Here is a 15,912-nt window from a genome sequence, read left to right as displayed (position 1 = left end):
AAACTTAGCCCCACCCTCTAGTGACTTAGCCCCACCCACACCACATGCTTCTATCAGCAGTTTAGTTTCTCCATTGGTCCTCAGTGAAGCACCTGCAGAGAGGAATTAACATTGAATAATAATGGTATGACAACGTGTTGTTGTTTTTCTTTATTGTTTGTTTGTTAGTCTGAAGGTGTGAATCCTAAAGCTTATCCATTGTCAGATCCCGAACTGACTGTAAAGATACTTGACCTCCTCCAACAGGCAACCAATTACAAGCAGATTAAGAAAGGAGCCAATGAAGGTACTATATACAATGACTGTTAGTTAGTATTATTATTATATTTACAGCTACAAAGGCCCTCAATAGAGGTATAGCTGAGTTTATTGTAATGGCAGCAGACACTGAGCCACTGGAGATATTACTACACCTTCCATTGCTATGTGAAGACAAGGTTAGTCAGCACATTATTATTACATTATTGAGGTATTTTTAGAATGTCCCGTATGTGTTTGTCCCTTCCAAGGCTACTTTGGGCAGAGCCTGTGGTGTGTCCAGGCCAGTAATAGCTTGTGCTGTTACTGTCAATGAAGGATCCCAACTGAAACCACAGATACTGAGCTTACAGCAATCAATGGAGAAACTGCTAATATGAAGAACAATAACACAACAATGTTAATTGTAAATAAAATCAATAACTGTCAACAATAAGTCTTGTTTATTATTATTTTATTGATCTGTTGAATAGTTGATCTTTAATTAATTGTCCCATCAAACCTTGAACAACTTCACCGGTCAATTTTGAACTGACAAAAGAATAATGCTCATACAATATTCCCATAGTAACGTCATACCAATCTTGAGATGCTTTAGTCAGTTTCTCTCCTTTATCGAAAGGTTTACCAAAACTACCTCCTCCATGTCCCTGGGGAACGAGCAGCTGCTAATAATTCATCAATTAACTAGTTGTACCTGATGCTCTGCTCTTTCTAACTTCTGATTCAAGTCACTAATTTGTTGAGTTGTGTAAGAAGCATTCTACAACACATAAGTACATAAGTATCAGAAGATGTAATAAAAGTGAGGAATTCTCTCTGTCTAAATCATGTTTAAATTTGGCCAAATTCCATGTACAATGTACTACAGTACATTGTTTGGTCTGATTTTGGAGAAACTTTAAAAATTCATAAAATGTCCAAACTTTTTGCACAACAAAAAATGCAATAAAAATTTGGAGTGATTTTTTGGCCATTTTTTGGAAAAAATCATGGACTATAGCCTTGGGTATTTTTCAGAATTTTGCCATCTTCTTAAAATGGCCGTAACTTGAAAAATTGAAGTCAGAATCAGCTCAAACTTTCTGCACAGCATAAGGACATCAATATGTATCAAAAAATGTAATAAAAATGTAGGGTGACTTTGGAGCCATTTTTTGGAAAAAACCATGGACTATAGCCTTGGGTAATTTTCAAATTTTGCCGTTTTCTTAAAATGGCTGTAACTTGAAAAATTAAGATCGAAATCACCTCAAACTTTCTACAAAGCATAAGGACATCAATATGTACCAGAAAATGTAATAAAAATTTGGAGTGATTTTTTGGCCATTTTTTGGAAAAAACCATGGACTATAGCCTTGGGTAATTTTCAAATTTTTGGCATTTTCTTAAAATGGCCGTAACTTGAAAAATCGAAGTCAGAATCAGCTCAAACTTTCTGCACAGCATAAGGACATCAATATGTATCAAAAAATGTAATAAAAATGTAGGGTGACTTTGGAGCCATTTTTTTGAAAAAACCATGGACTATAGCCTTGGGTATTTTTCAGATTTTGGGCATTTTCTTAAAACGGCAATAACTTGAAAAATCGAAGTCGGAATCACCTCAAACTTTTTACACAGCATAAGGACATCAATCTGTATCAGAAAATGGAATAAAAATGTGGAGTGATTTTTTGGCCATTTTTTGGGGAAAACCATGGACTATATAGCCTTGGGTATTTTTCAGAATTTTGCCATCTTCTTAAAATGGCCGTAACTTGAAAAATTGAAGTCAGAATCAGCTCAAACTTTCTGCACAGCATAAGGACATCAATATGTATCAGAAAATGTAATAAAAATTTGGAGTGATTTTTTTGGCCATTTTTTGGAAAAAACCATGGACTATAGCCTTGGGTAATTTTCAAATTTTTGGCATTTTCTTAAAATGGCCGTAACTTGAAAAATCGAAGTCAGAATCAGCTCAAACTTTCTGCACAGCATAAGGACATCAATATGTATCAAAAAATGTAATAAAAATGTAGGGTGATTTTGGAGCCATTTTTTGGAAAAAACCATGGACTATAGCCTTGGGTAATTTTCAAATTTTGCCGTTTTCTTAAAATGGCTGTAACTTGAAAAATTAAGATCGAAATCACCTCAAACTTTCTACAAAGCATAAGGACATCAATATGTACCAGAAAATGTAATAAAAATTTGGAGTGATTTTTTGGCCATTTTTTGGAAAAAACCATGGACTATAGCCTTGGGTAATTTTCAAATTTTTGGCATTTTCTTAAAATGGCCGTAACTTAAAAAATCGAAGTCGGAATCACCTCAAACTTTCTACACAGCATAAGGACATCAATATGTATCAAAAAATGTAATAAAAATGTAGGGTGACTTTGGAGCCATTTTTTTGAAAAAACCATGGACTATAGCCTTGGGTATTTTTCAGATTTTTGCCGTTATCTTAAAATGGCCTTAACTTGAAAAATCGAAGTTGGAATCACCTCAAACTTTCTACAAAGCATAAGGACATCAATATGTATCAAAAATGCAATAAAATTGAGAAATTCTTTCCTTTTCAATTTTAGCAAAATTTGACCCAAGACAATCTACAGCGGCTTTTTCCAATTTTGGAGCAACTTTAAAGATTTGCAAAATCCAATTTAAATCTTAAAATTTTGACACAACATGTACATGTACATACGATGGAGAAGGTTGCTATGGTAACTGACTGTTAAAAGTGAACAAGATGAGAGAGTGTTGACCCAGTATGTGTTCCACAGCAGATCAAGCAAATGAGAATCCAAACTTGATTTGAAATAGGAGACGTTTAAACTGTAATACCTACTGGTGAATGAAAGACAGGGAGAGAGAGAAATGGTGACTCATACTGTTTGCAGTGTACACCAAAATCTTCAATTTTCTCCAGAGGAATGGTTTGATATTCGCTAGGGCCTTCATCAGCTAATTTATGACCCTATTAATTAATTATTTATTAATTATTAATCATTAAATATGTACTTTTGGATAAGTTCTAAAAGCTCCTAAATTCACTTTACCAGAAGACATTGTCCTGATAGGATCAACCTGCAGGACATTATAATTATTAATTAATGTAGCCACACCCACCACAATAGCAACCCATGGCTCCTGAAACTTCTGATTAAGCATTTGAGTATCAACGTCAATACCTGAGAGCCAACACCCATACCCTGGGTGACTGTGGTACCATCCTAACGCATTCTCAGGCCGACCTACCTAATAATGATAATAATAGGCTAATTCTATACTTAGTAACGTGAACTGTTACTATAAATAGACAGTTACTAATAATAGGATACCTTTTTAGCTGATTCTATATACAGTGACATGTATTCATATGCTCCTGCTTGGGCGTTCACTCTGGTCTCAGTTCCCTCCACTGGTAGAGCAAAGGAATCCATCACTATCATTGTGGGGCCATCAATTTTACCCAACATAAGACCCATAATCTCTAAACGCCCCCCACTACGAGCATGCATTACCATCTTTAACAAAGCAAGAGCTGATATCTTAATATCTTTGAAATAGTGAACACTAATGGAATTATCGTTATTGTTATAAACTATTATTATTATTATTACTCTTTCTCCCATGGTTTCTTGGACAGTATCTCTTGCTGTTCCTCATAGCTAAACTTATAAATGGAGTCCACACTTGGTACAGTTTGTATTGAATTAACAGCTTCAAATTCTCTTCTAGCTGCTTCAGAAGAACTAGAGGCCATCTTGTTATAGGTGTGGTATATGTGGGTGTGGTTTGTCTATGGGTGTGGCTTGTTGCTAAGATATGCGCAGTTCTTTTCATCCTCCGTCAAGGTCTCATGTTCTCGTTGCTAAAGGTTTAGGGGCCACAATGTGGTGCTGGATATTTTGGAGATTTAAACACGACTGGGGAGATGTATTTGTAAGTTAAAATATAAAAATGACAACTTATCTTGTTAATATTGTTTAATGCACTGCTGTAGGGCCATCATGATTCAATAGAGCCACCACCTCTTGATAAATAGAAGAAGAACTGACTTTAGACCATTACTAGCTTATTATTGTCATTAATTATTAGTGAATTATTGTATTTAAAATCAATTATAAAAGTGTTTTGAAGTGGAAGCCATTTTGTGGGTGTGGTTAACAACCTTATATTGTAGGTGTGGTTTATTTGGTACCTTGGTAACGCGATAACTGTAAAAAGATGAAGTCAGAAATGATCCTTTTGACAATTGCAATGATTTTATTTAATATCGATAGTTGTTATTGTGCTGGTAAGATGATATTATTGATAAATTAAATCTACAATATGCAGGAACAATGCTTTCTGATGCGGATTGTAATGTTCACATCAGAGCAACTAGTGTCACCCCATCAGTATACTCACTGCACTGGGTAGCACATCAATTATCAAGTTTTTGCAAGACATTTTATAAAATGAAGGTAGACATTACAATATTCATTAGGATTCATTAACATTACTATAATAAAGGTTACTTGTCAAAGTATGAACTCGTGCAAGAAATTGGTTCCCAGGAATGAGACCTTAGTTCATTATTATCCAGTAATAGGGGAGACTGGACTATTGACTGGACTCCACCCAAACACACTGTACAATTGCTCTGCACAACTTCAAACAGGTAGCCGTAAACACGAACCATCTCAGAGCTTTACTGTACAAACTGGAATAGGAGGTTAGCCTGGCTAGATCATTATTATTGATTGATACTGTTGCTTATTACAGCACCAGAGCGTCCCCTCAAACCCAATATCCGTAAAAAAGATGATAATGCTCTTATAATAAAAGTATACAATAGTTCCACCTGCAATGGACCAATAAGGTTTGAACTCATGTAGTGATATTGTCATTATCATTCTGTTGTAACCTACTGACATTTAGTGGGTATGAGCTACAGTTTCATGTAGCAGACACAATATCACTTGATAAAGACAACCTTCCATTAATACCTGAAGACCAGCTCAAACCGCTTAGTGGCAATCTAGCATCTCTTGAAGAAGCAAAAAATAATAAAAAGGCCTCATCATTTTATATAAGAGAAAGAGTAATTCATGACATTACCATTAATACAAGGTCACTCATGAGTGGAGCTTTAAAAGTCAACAGTACTTATGTCGTAATCACTAGTGTCTACACTCGTGTACAGGTAATGCCTTATAAATTGTCATGTATTCATATATTCATCGTAATTCATGTATAGGATCAAGAGTTATTGTATTCATACAGTTTACCTTCAGACCCAATTACATTTAAAACTGATGAACGTAAGTATTATCAACTGTCACTCCTGTCTATTAATAGTATCATTTTATTAATAGCAACATTTTATTAACAGTAGCAATTACTATTGTTCTATTTACTGTATAGTACCAACAAAAGAGAGTGATACAAATGATGATGAGTCATTCAGTGAAAGATATGGACAAAGGCTCCTTTATGTAATAGCAGGTGCTTCACCTTTTGGTGTGATACTGTGTATGTTTGCGTTAATCTGTTTAATATGGAGGATCAGATCAAACAGACTCAAAAATAAAAGGAATAAAATGTACATGTATGAGCCACTAAAGTAAGATTATAATTAAAAAAATAAACTATAATTAACAATGATTAATAGGTTGTCTGCTATTAGTGAGAGGAATATTCACAATCATCAATCAGCAACATGTTATACAATACCAGGATCACCTGATCTGGTCTCACCTTATTTCTCCCACTCACCTTATCCGCCCACACACATTGAACCACCTCGATCACCACGTCCACCCTCACAGAGGCGAACACCATTACACAACCTACTGTACTACCAATATAACAATGATGATGATGATAATGAATTAATTGGCATCTCAATCTCTCCAAGACCTCAATTTGTTCCTCCTTTAGAACTAACACCACCAATAGACCATTCATTGACCAGTGTACAACCAACAGACCATTCATTGACCAGTGTACAACCAATAGACCATTCATTGACCAGTGTATCACCACTAAACCACTCATTGGCCAGTGTACAACCCATAGACCATTCATTGACCGGTACATTATTAGTAAATCATTCATTGACCAGTGTGCTACCAGTAGATCATTCTTTGACCAGTGTATCATCAGTAGATCATTCGTTGACCAGTGTATCATCAGTAGATCATTCGTTGACCAGTGTATTACCAGTAAACCATTCTTTTACCAGTGTACTACCAGTAAATCATTTGGTGACTAGTGTATCATCAGATCATTCATTGACTACTGTATTACCAGTAGACCATTCATTGACCAGTGTACCACAAATAAACCATTTCTTGACCAGTGTACCACCAGTAGATCATTCGTTGACCACTGTATCATCAGTAGATCATTTGTTGACCAGTGTAATACCAATAGACAATTCATTGGCCAGTGTACCACAAATGAACCATTCGTTGACCAGTGTACCACCAGTAGATCATTCGTTGACCAGTGTATCATCAGTAGATCATTTGTTGACCAGTGCATTACCAGTAGACCATTCATTGACCAATGTACCACAAATGAACCATTCGTTGACCGGTGTATCATCAGTAGACCATTCCTTGACCAGTGTATTACCAGTAGACCATTCATTGACCAGTGTATCACCACTGGGACCAATGTCACCAACCATTCAACCATTATTACAATCACCAATGTCACCCACAACTCCACCTGCTGGAGCAGCTAATAAGCCACACCAACCACCACACATAGCAGTTCATAGGGCATGCCCACCATTAATAAAGTCGTATTCTTCTCCAGTAATAGTACCCAATACACAGTCTCCTCCCATTACTCAACCTCCTTCATTAATGACTCCACCTCCTTTAGTAACAGCCCCATCTACCTTATTAACAACTCCGCCCACCTTATTAACAACCCCATCCACCTTGTTAACAACTCCACCTACCCTATTAACAACCTCGTCCGCCTTGTTAACAACTCCAGCATTATTTTCATCATTATCTCCTGGGGACAGTGGCCTAATAGACCAAGCCCCTGACCTTGAGATGCAATTCAGTGAGTTGAATCTTTATCCATGCTCTCGTAATATCTCACCTTTACAAATACCTGACTCCGCCCACTTGCCCAACCTACAAGACGATAGTTCTGTTAGTTCATCTTCTAGTTATTACTTGGCTCCTGAAATACCTCATGAATATTCATCAGCTTATGTCACTGCTAATACTTCTCCAGCTGAATCTTTCTTCCTAGCACCTCAAGAACCTTTTAAAAAACCTGAGAATCCTCAAGAGAATACTGAGGAAGTGGGCGTGGTTCATTCTCCAATGACAGATACGCTTCCTTCAGCAATGAATGTACTTGAGTTTTTGACACCTCCAATGTCGCCATGGCAACCAAAAAACACTCTACAACTTTTAGTGTCTGATGAATACTATCAATCTTGCAATGGATTTGAGAATAAGGAAAGATGCATCAATGATGAAGTTATAGAATGTAGCAATGATGCTGAAAGGAAAGGATTCTATTCAATTTATAATATGGAAAGTGACTACAGTCTGGACTGCAGTGGTGCCAATATCAGTGAAGCTCCAGTCATTAATGGAGATAACATTATTAATGGAGATTGTGATGAAGAAGAAGGAAACGAGTCAAAGAGGAATGGCTCCTTTATAATTAACGTGAAAGCACTAGAAAGATTAATTAATGTAGAGAGAAGCAGCTCATCATCTTTAGAAACAATTAATTAATACAACAACAATAATAATAATCTTTAAAATGGAATAAAATAACAGACAATAATTATAGTTCATGTATCACAGCAATAATAATAATAATAATAATAATAATAATAAACACAGCACTAATGTGATGTATAGCAGAGGAAATAAAGAACATGACAAAAATAGCATGACTCTCAATAACTATTAATAACTATCAATGTACTCACTGGGTTAATTTATAAAGGGAGGGGCCTTTCGTCATCATCATCTACAACAAAAAACAACAATAAACAACAACAATAAACAATAAGAACAAACCAGTAGGACTCTCAGCTCCATTCCTATACTGGACGTGTCCTTCATCAGCTGGAACTCTACTGTAAACACCAGAACTAGGTTTGGGACGAATTATATATTTACTAAAAATAAATTAAAAAATAATAGTAAAACTTCATTTCAATTAGAATGAGCTAAAACTTCCTATGCAACATAAGTACATGTATATGTATCAGAAAATGTAATAAAAATGAGGAATTCTCTCCTTTTCATTTTTGACAAAATTTGGCCTACTATAGTACAGGGACTTTGTCCAATATTGGAGTAACTTTTTAAAATCGTAAAAAAATCACTTTTGATCGGAACAAGCTCAAGCTTTCTGCCAAAATAAGTACTATCAAAAAATGCACTAATAACTAACTCACACAACAAGTATTATCATAACAATAAACATTGTTAGTATAATAAATAGTGCCACTAGTAGCAATACTCCCATCAGCACTGCAATATTGTCACCTTCCTTATCAGTAACAACACCAGCTGTACCTGACGTGGTAACATCTAATAACAATAAGACATGTAATTAATTAATTAATAGTTAATTAACTTACTGACTCCACCCACACAACAAGACTTCTCTACAGCAGCATACTGACCCTCTATACCTCCAGTACACACATCACCACCAATCTTACGATATCTATTAATAATTAACAATGATTAATTAATTAATTACAGGGTCTTACCCTTGTGATTGATAATACACAGATACTCCACTGGTAGCACAAGGATCAGGTAAACTGATTGACTCATCTCTTATACAGGAGCCAGTAATACCATTGGCATGTTCATACCCATAATCACTAGATAAGAATAATAGGAGCATTATCATTATACTAATGTGGACTCACCACTCAAAGTCCTCTTCAATGCAGGAGCATATACTGTATATAACATTATGGGAGTATTCCTTCCCTGAGCGACAACAAGTGAACGGATTACGTCTTTCTATCTGAACACTAGCACCCAATAAACAACCGGTATCTGACTTCTAAACAACAATAAACAACAACAATAAACAACAACAATAAACTAACTAACAGCGTCATAAGGAGTCCACATGTAGTAGTCATTGGCAGTGCAGGATCTTGTAAATGAGTTGGTGAAATTAACTCGAATCACAACCCAACCAGAACTAGCTGACTGCCAGCCATACAGACTAGAGAAAGGATGGAATGAATGTCACATGATAGTCCCATGATTATAAACACATTAATGAACAATACAAACAAACTCCTTATAAGGACACACCTTACAACAGCGGTTCCCTGGCCAGGCTCAGTGATGACTCCAAACACAACAGTATTGGTTTGAGAGAATTGGAAGTAACTCCATGACCTTCCTTCATTACAAGAATAAGCCAACCGCCTTGAAGGGGTCTGCTGAAACTGATGATAGTCCTGAGCTGCTATAATGAGTCCGCCATAATCCAACACACTGACACCCCAGGAAGACTTTAATGTCTGAATAACAATGAATATCATTAAGAACCATTAATCAATTAATTACCATATTCCAGGACACACCCCCATCTCGTGATATGAATAAATTTACATTTGAATCATTTAACTTAGCACCTGTAACACCTGCAAATGAACAACAATAAACAACAACAAACAACAACAAACAACAACAAACAACAACACCTACCATGAGCTATAATAATCCCAGGTGCTGAAGCAGTGGAGTAGACCCCAGTCCTCCAGTACTGACTTGATGACATGTGCAAATGTAAGGAACACGACGGCTATTTATATTAATAAAAATATTAAATAAATTAATTAGTGGGTGTGGTTTATTACCAGAATACATTCTAATCTGTTCCCAGTTGTGTCTGCAGTTGGTGGGCGGAGCATTTCCCAGTTTCCTCCAGCGTCAAAAGAGATGAGAGTCCTAACGGCAGAATTAGGAATGTTCTGATTGCATATGTAAGTGGTGCCGTTCATGGAATCAACCTAAAATAATGGAGGAATAATTATCAAGGTGGCAACAGCTGGTAAATTGGAGGGACAAAGTGGCACAGTTGAACCATTGATGCACATTACACAATGGAACATGACTAGAAATTAAACCCAACAGCCAGTCTTAAAAAATTAAAATAATATCCCAAACTGTCCCTCCAAAATCACACAATACCTTCAATTTCAATACACCATTAATTACTTTCAGTTTCAATACATCATTAATTGCTACTCACAATTTCCAAGTCCAGTACTCCATTACCGTACACAATATCAGGGAGTGAGAGAGAATAGTATATGCCCATTTCTTCTGAGAGGTAGAGGTTAAACTGACCATTGGTGTGTTGTACTATCACAAGAGCTTGTTTGGCATCCAAACTAGCAACATAATAATTCTGATGAGGTAGCTCTGAAGGTAAATGTGCCATCTGGAAGGGTTTACGATCATAACTGACGTACAGTGTAGCTCTCTGGTTGACTGTTTTCTAATAATAATAATGTTGATAATAATAATGTGTCGATAATAATGATAACAATTGAGAAGGTACTTGTGCAAATATGTATCTGTCAATCATTAAGAAGTCGTCATGTACTCCAAAGTGAGAATCAAACTCAGTTCTTGAAGCAGGTGTATAGGGAAACTTCTGAACATAGAGATGTACCTCAGCTAAGGGGGAAAGAGGGAGAATAGTGTAAGTGCTTTCAATAAGTGTGAGGATAAACAAGACGCCATGACATGAATTAGAATAATTAAAAGAGGTCAGAACAACAGGAAGTACAGTCATGAACAACCAGATCACATTCAATACATACATCAGTACATGTACATGTATATATGCCACATGAATATCCTTACAAGTTAGATCAGTAGGACTATCAACATTATAGTATATGGTACTGGGATCAGCATCATAAGGCATGTTACCCCTAGAAATAATAATAATAATTATTATTATTATTATTTTATTTAATTACCATAAATATTCATGAGTCGAGTTCACATTTTTAGATATTTCAATGAAACTTGTTCCAAGATTTTGAGACACATACAACTAAATATAATAAATAAATGAATAAACAAACAAACAAACAAACAAACAAACAAACAAACGAGGCGTACAGTTCTTGTCGTAGGGTCGTGTGCAAGGAACCAGCTCTCCTTAGTCGGGTGGAACTTGAGAGTACGAGGATTGATAGTGGAGGGAGAGAAAGACCGTAAAGTAAAGGACTGCCCTTCGTTAGTTGATATGTACATAGCACCTTGAGATAAATGAGGAATTATTATCTAAAATAAATAAATAAATAATAATAACAATACTCAGTAGTTACTGTTCTATAGTCTTCGGGGCTAATGATGATATTTGTATACAAATGAAGTGGGCCAGTTGACTGAAGACGTGTATTGATCTTACTGAAGGTGCCACCATAATCAGTTGAACTGAAATGAAAAACACATAACAAATCAACAACAAAAACAAGAATTGACCAACATACATGTAGACATTACAGGTTGACGCAGGGTTGGATGGGTAGGTTACAATAAGAATCACCTAACAACAACAATCAGTCTAACAGGTAATATCATCATTAATATACCTTGCTGTCACTGCCTGAGTAGTGAATGAGGGCCAGTGGGTTAGTATCTTGTAGTGGTACTTCATGGCCAATGGGAAGGTCCCTCAGGTTCCTTAAAAGAACAGTCCTACTGTGCTCTGACACTCTCTCGCCCGAGACACTGAGGCCTTGGTCCTCTTTCAGCCGGTGGACCAGACCAAAGGTAGTCTGAGAGACAAGGAGACAGAAGAGGAGCAGAAGGAACACCCGAGCCAACGCCATTGATGATTTGTTTTGCAATTTGCTGCAATGGATCACGTGATCAATCGATGAGCCCAGGGCCCCACCCAAAATTAATATAAACTTGGTCTAGTTAATTAAAACAAGATGGCTTCTGGTTCTCGTGTTCTTGTCTATGGAGGAAAAGGAGCTCTTGGATCAGCTGTAGTGAGCTACTTTAAAGGAAAGAACTGGGTATGAGTGATAGTATTAATAATAAAAATAGCAATAATGTTGTTGTTAGTGGGTTGGGTCTATTGATTTGTTTGCTAATGAAGAAGCTGATGTTAATATCCTAATAACAGAGACTGAGTCATGGACCAAACAGTCAGAACAAGTAAACTTGAACTCATTGAGTGTGTGTGTGTTACATGTATGCTGGTAGGTTTGTGGTAAAGTAGGTGAAGTGTTGGGGGACAGTAAAGTAGACAGCATACTGTGTGTGGCTGGGGGCTGGGCTGGGGGTAATGCCAGCAGTCCAGGTATGATTAGTGTATGGAGCTATCGTTATTATTCATTGATAGATTTAGTTAAAAACTCTGATCTCATGTGGAAACAAAGTGTTTGGACGTCAGTAATAGCATCTTCACTGGCTGCTAATTACATGAAAGAGTTAGTATTATTAATTATTGTTTAATTGTACTTCATTACCCCAGGGGCGGGGTCATTGTATTAACTGGAGCTAAAGCTGCTTTAGAAGGAACACCAGGTTAGTAGTGTAAGCCACACCCACTGACCATACCCCCTCAGGTATGATCGGATATGGTCTAGCAAAAGCTGCCGTCCATCAATTAATTAAAAGTTTATCATCTCCTGACAATGGACTCCCATCTAATGCAATAGCACTAGGAATATTACCGTAAGCCACACCTACTTAATTAATCATTAGCCACACCCCTCTCCAGCATTACTCTAGACACTCCCATGAACAGAAAGTTCATGTCCAATGCTGACTTCAGCCAATGGACACCGTTGGATACTGTTGCTAGGTAACAAACCACACCCACATTAATTAACTATTTTTATAACAGCAAGCTATTTGATTGGTCGGAGGGTAAGGATCGTCCACCCAATGGAAGTTTAGTTCAACTAGTGACGACAAATGGAGCCACTGAATTTATTAATAACTGACCACACCCACTACCAGTGATTATTAATAACTTTTAATTAACTATTTTGATAACTTTTCAATCAGTTATTAAGTGATAATTATTGGAGTCTTGTCTCCTTCCAATGATAGAGTCTCTTGGCTTGTTCCCATTCCTCAATTGAGAGAGAGGTGTTCCCATTGCTAATGGCAACATAACGGGCCAATGAAAGAAGAGAATGAAACACTTCACCAGTTGCACCATCAGATCTCCTCATTGATACAAAATCATCCTCCAGCCTCTGAAGAATAAATAATAACAAATATTAAAGGAGATCAAACTTTCTATACAACATCAGTACAAGTACATGTATCAGAACCATCAAAATCAAGAATTTTCTACTTCTTAATTTTGACAAAATTTGGCCAAAGTCCTTGTACTATAGTACAGGGACTTTGGTCTGACTTTGAGTAACTACAAATTAATATAAGAGTAGTACCTAGTCCTCACTTACACAAAGTTGATCGAGTCCAACAAGCATAATAACACAGTGTGTACCTTTTGTATATCAGACTGAAGGGAGTAGTTAATGTATCTAGAAACTGTTAGGTAGACTCTTAACTTGTCCCACGCATCAGGAGAGACCTCATTAATAACTGAAGGAACAGAAACTGGAGGAGGCACCAATGGTATATGATAATCAGCCTATTAATCAATCAATTAATTAATAATAATAATAATCTTACTTTAATTATTGATCTTCCTTCAGACAGAATGAGTACAGGCTATTAATTAATAGATATTATTATTATTATTATTATGTTAATTAACTCACGATGTCAGTGTTGAAAGATTGTGTGTGATACTTAAAGTCATAATTAACGTGTTGCCATTGTACCAATGTACCCAGTGACATCATATTAGCCACACCCAATTCGTTAAGCTGTCCCTGCTCCATACACAATTCATCAATAATTAGATGAGTACCTGCAGTTATTAATAGTTATAAATGGTTATTGGTGGTTAATAATAGTTATTAATGTTATTAACAGTTATTAATGTTAGTAACAGTTATTACCATTTGATAGTTGGAGGAGTCCAGTGTGGAGTCTATTGTCAGTGTAATCTTTGGAAGGTACAAATTTTAATGAATTTAAATTAAATAAATCAAGAGGCAGATAATGAGCCTATCAATAAATAAATAATTAATTAATGAATTAATTAATTATCAATGATGTTCCTTACTTTTGTTACCAATTGTTCAATTATTCCAAACAACTTTTTTGCAAAATCTTTTGGACATTTTGAAATATTCAAACAAAACTTTCCCAAAGCTAATACTTCAGTCCTGATATTACTAACAACAACAAAATAAACAACCACAATAAATAACAACAACTCACACGTATGATATTAAATGTAACAATAAATATTCAGCTGCTGTAGTATCTCCTAAACATAGCCCAGTTAATATATCAAGCAAAGAATCACGACACTCCTTGAAATTAATAATATTAATAATATCTAAAAAGAACAATAATCATTAATAATAATAATAATAATAATACATGTAAGTACTTTGATGGTTGATGGTTGGAGGGAGTAGAGGGTTGGTGTGAGTGAGGGGTGTGGCTTTAATACAATAAAGGAGAGGTCCTGAGTCATCATTACCAGTACTTAATATTCCGATAAATTCAATAATTGAATTAATTAATATCTCTTCATTATCATATACCTATTACTTAATTATTTATTATTATTATTATGATTAATTACTTTAATTATGCAAGATGGTCTTGTTTCCCCTGGCAACGGATTATTTAATAAAATGGGAGGGGCAGCAATGCTGTTGCCATTGGCAACTGGATCAGTACTTCTACGTCTCTTAGTGGACTGGGTTGCTATGGAAACATAAATAAAGTATTTTAATGAACCATTTACTCACTGAGTTCATCATCTGTTCCAGTACAATCCAACGACCTCTTCATGTTGCTACTAAGAGTGGGTACCATGTCCCCTTGACCACACCCACCAATCTATTATTAATTAATGACACGTTACATGTACAGTATAGTTTACTGATTGTGTCCATTTGGTTTCTCCTGGCACTGGGATTATGACATAGCTGTGGACCTCCTCGTGAAGAACAGAAGTATCATCATCATCAAGGCAGTATCCCTCCTACCAATTACTATTATTTTATTTGTTTATTTATTTGCTTCACTTACAGGAATTTCAACATTATCTTTGTACATTCCACTTAAAACCAGCTAAAACAAAATTAATTAATCATACATTAATTAATCAATTACCTCATCTCCAGTGTCCTTGTTAATTATTTTAAATTGTTTTAAATATAGTTCAGTGTCTAGCTGGTCCTGTACCATACCACGATATCGAACCAACTGTCCATTCACTGCCCCATCTGTCAGTAATGGAATCTATTAATAATAATAATATATAATTATTGATTAATTATTAATAATTATTGATTAATTATTAATAATTAATTTCTAACAGAGGTTTTCCTGCTTTCAAAATACTGAGGAACTTCATTTATTCTTCCACTACCTATACATAATAATGATAAATACATAGGGACTTTATAATTTACTGAAATGTTCTTCAATTATTGAGAGAGGCTGGGTAATGCACGCATCAGCCGCCATATTTAATAGGTGTGGTACAATATTGTGCGTGGGTGTCGGCTAG

At 35.8% G+C, this 15,912-nt stretch overlaps 6 protein-coding genes and 1 long non-coding RNA gene across 8 annotated transcripts; 4 read left to right on the top strand and 3 right to left on the bottom strand.

The window, feature by feature from the left end:
• Window positions 1-29: 29 nt before the first annotated feature.
• On the top strand, window positions 30-759 carry LOC100636318 (NHP2-like protein 1). The gene is made up of 4 exons (XM_003384642.3): window positions 30-124; window positions 169-286; window positions 334-437; window positions 480-759. Exons 1-4 carry the CDS (start codon window positions 122-124, stop codon window positions 636-638), a joined length of 384 nt encoding a protein of 127 aa, XP_003384690.1. The 5' UTR covers window positions 30-121; the 3' UTR covers window positions 639-759.
• Window positions 631-4,035, bottom strand: LOC100636191 (COP9 signalosome complex subunit 5-like). The gene is made up of 9 exons (XM_003384641.3): window positions 3,870-4,035; window positions 3,588-3,822; window positions 3,376-3,504; window positions 3,268-3,333; window positions 3,138-3,223; window positions 2,979-3,090; window positions 956-1,021; window positions 838-908; window positions 631-789 (listed from the first exon to the last, which is right to left on the bottom strand). Exons 1-9 carry the CDS (start codon window positions 4,010-4,012, stop codon window positions 708-710), a joined length of 990 nt encoding a protein of 329 aa, XP_003384689.1. The 5' UTR covers window positions 4,013-4,035; the 3' UTR covers window positions 631-707.
• LOC100636444 (uncharacterized) lies at window positions 4,034-4,378 on the top strand. The gene is made up of 2 exons (XR_898217.2): window positions 4,034-4,191; window positions 4,253-4,378. It is a non-coding gene; the product is annotated as an uncharacterized LOC100636444 (long non-coding RNA).
• A 55-nt stretch (window positions 4,379-4,433) lies between these two features.
• On the top strand, window positions 4,434-8,167 carry LOC109580557 (uncharacterized). Its single transcript, XM_019993872.1, has 8 exons — window positions 4,434-4,546; window positions 4,588-4,715; window positions 4,765-4,966; window positions 5,017-5,113; window positions 5,173-5,437; window positions 5,492-5,555; window positions 5,659-5,857; window positions 5,906-8,167. The coding sequence occupies exons 1-8, from the start codon at window positions 4,477-4,479 to the stop codon at window positions 8,007-8,009; spliced, it is 3,129 nt and encodes a 1,042-aa protein (XP_019849431.1). The 5' UTR covers window positions 4,434-4,476; the 3' UTR covers window positions 8,010-8,167.
• Window positions 8,168-8,213: 46 nt separating this feature from the next.
• On the bottom strand, window positions 8,214-12,143 carry LOC100631607 (VPS10 domain-containing receptor SorCS1-like). Its single transcript, XM_003384688.3, has 19 exons — window positions 11,876-12,143; window positions 11,774-11,829; window positions 11,609-11,717; window positions 11,400-11,564; window positions 11,255-11,331; window positions 11,136-11,206; window positions 10,828-10,946; window positions 10,516-10,764; window positions 10,121-10,273; window positions 9,969-10,065; window positions 9,828-9,904; window positions 9,570-9,781; window positions 9,360-9,477; window positions 9,170-9,309; window positions 9,005-9,121; window positions 8,870-8,958; window positions 8,684-8,819; window positions 8,301-8,401; window positions 8,214-8,250 (listed from the first exon to the last, which is right to left on the bottom strand). The coding sequence occupies exons 1-19, from the start codon at window positions 12,113-12,115 to the stop codon at window positions 8,219-8,221; spliced, it is 2,358 nt and encodes a 785-aa protein (XP_003384736.1). The 5' UTR covers window positions 12,116-12,143; the 3' UTR covers window positions 8,214-8,218.
• A 54-nt stretch (window positions 12,144-12,197) lies between these two features.
• Window positions 12,198-13,349, top strand: LOC100635681 (dihydropteridine reductase-like). 2 transcript variants are annotated; one of them, XM_019993871.1, is made up of 8 exons: window positions 12,198-12,307; window positions 12,357-12,449; window positions 12,498-12,594; window positions 12,637-12,724; window positions 12,769-12,821; window positions 12,863-12,971; window positions 13,018-13,101; window positions 13,144-13,349. In XM_019993871.1, the coding sequence occupies exons 1-8, from the start codon at window positions 12,221-12,223 to the stop codon at window positions 13,241-13,243; spliced, it is 711 nt and encodes a 236-aa protein (XP_019849430.1). In that variant the 5' UTR covers window positions 12,198-12,220; the 3' UTR covers window positions 13,244-13,349. The 2 variants fall into 2 exon arrangements, with proteins under 2 accessions (XP_019849430.1, XP_019849429.1); XM_019993870.1 differs by having other exon boundaries at window positions 12,498-12,724.
• LOC100631478 (mini-chromosome maintenance complex-binding protein-like) lies at window positions 13,270-15,900 on the bottom strand. The gene is made up of 15 exons (XM_019993869.1): window positions 15,815-15,900; window positions 15,719-15,771; window positions 15,513-15,641; window positions 15,429-15,470; window positions 15,280-15,381; window positions 15,146-15,236; window positions 14,977-15,101; window positions 14,779-14,935; window positions 14,604-14,724; window positions 14,446-14,557; window positions 14,279-14,387; window positions 14,036-14,187; window positions 13,947-13,985; window positions 13,759-13,905; window positions 13,270-13,501 (listed from the first exon to the last, which is right to left on the bottom strand). Exons 1-15 carry the CDS (start codon window positions 15,867-15,869, stop codon window positions 13,322-13,324), a joined length of 1,614 nt encoding a protein of 537 aa, XP_019849428.1. The 5' UTR covers window positions 15,870-15,900; the 3' UTR covers window positions 13,270-13,321.
• Between the last annotated feature and the right edge of the window lie 12 nt (window positions 15,901-15,912).

Source organism: Amphimedon queenslandica, unplaced genomic scaffold (assembly GCF_000090795.2).
Source record: "Amphimedon queenslandica unplaced genomic scaffold, v1.1 AMPQUscaffold_13487, whole genome shotgun sequence".
Classification (NCBI taxonomy): Eukaryota; Metazoa; Porifera; class Demospongiae; order Haplosclerida; family Niphatidae; genus Amphimedon; species Amphimedon queenslandica.
The sequence above is the reverse complement of the archived record's forward strand: the minus strand, read 5'-3'. Positions and strand labels throughout refer to the sequence as shown.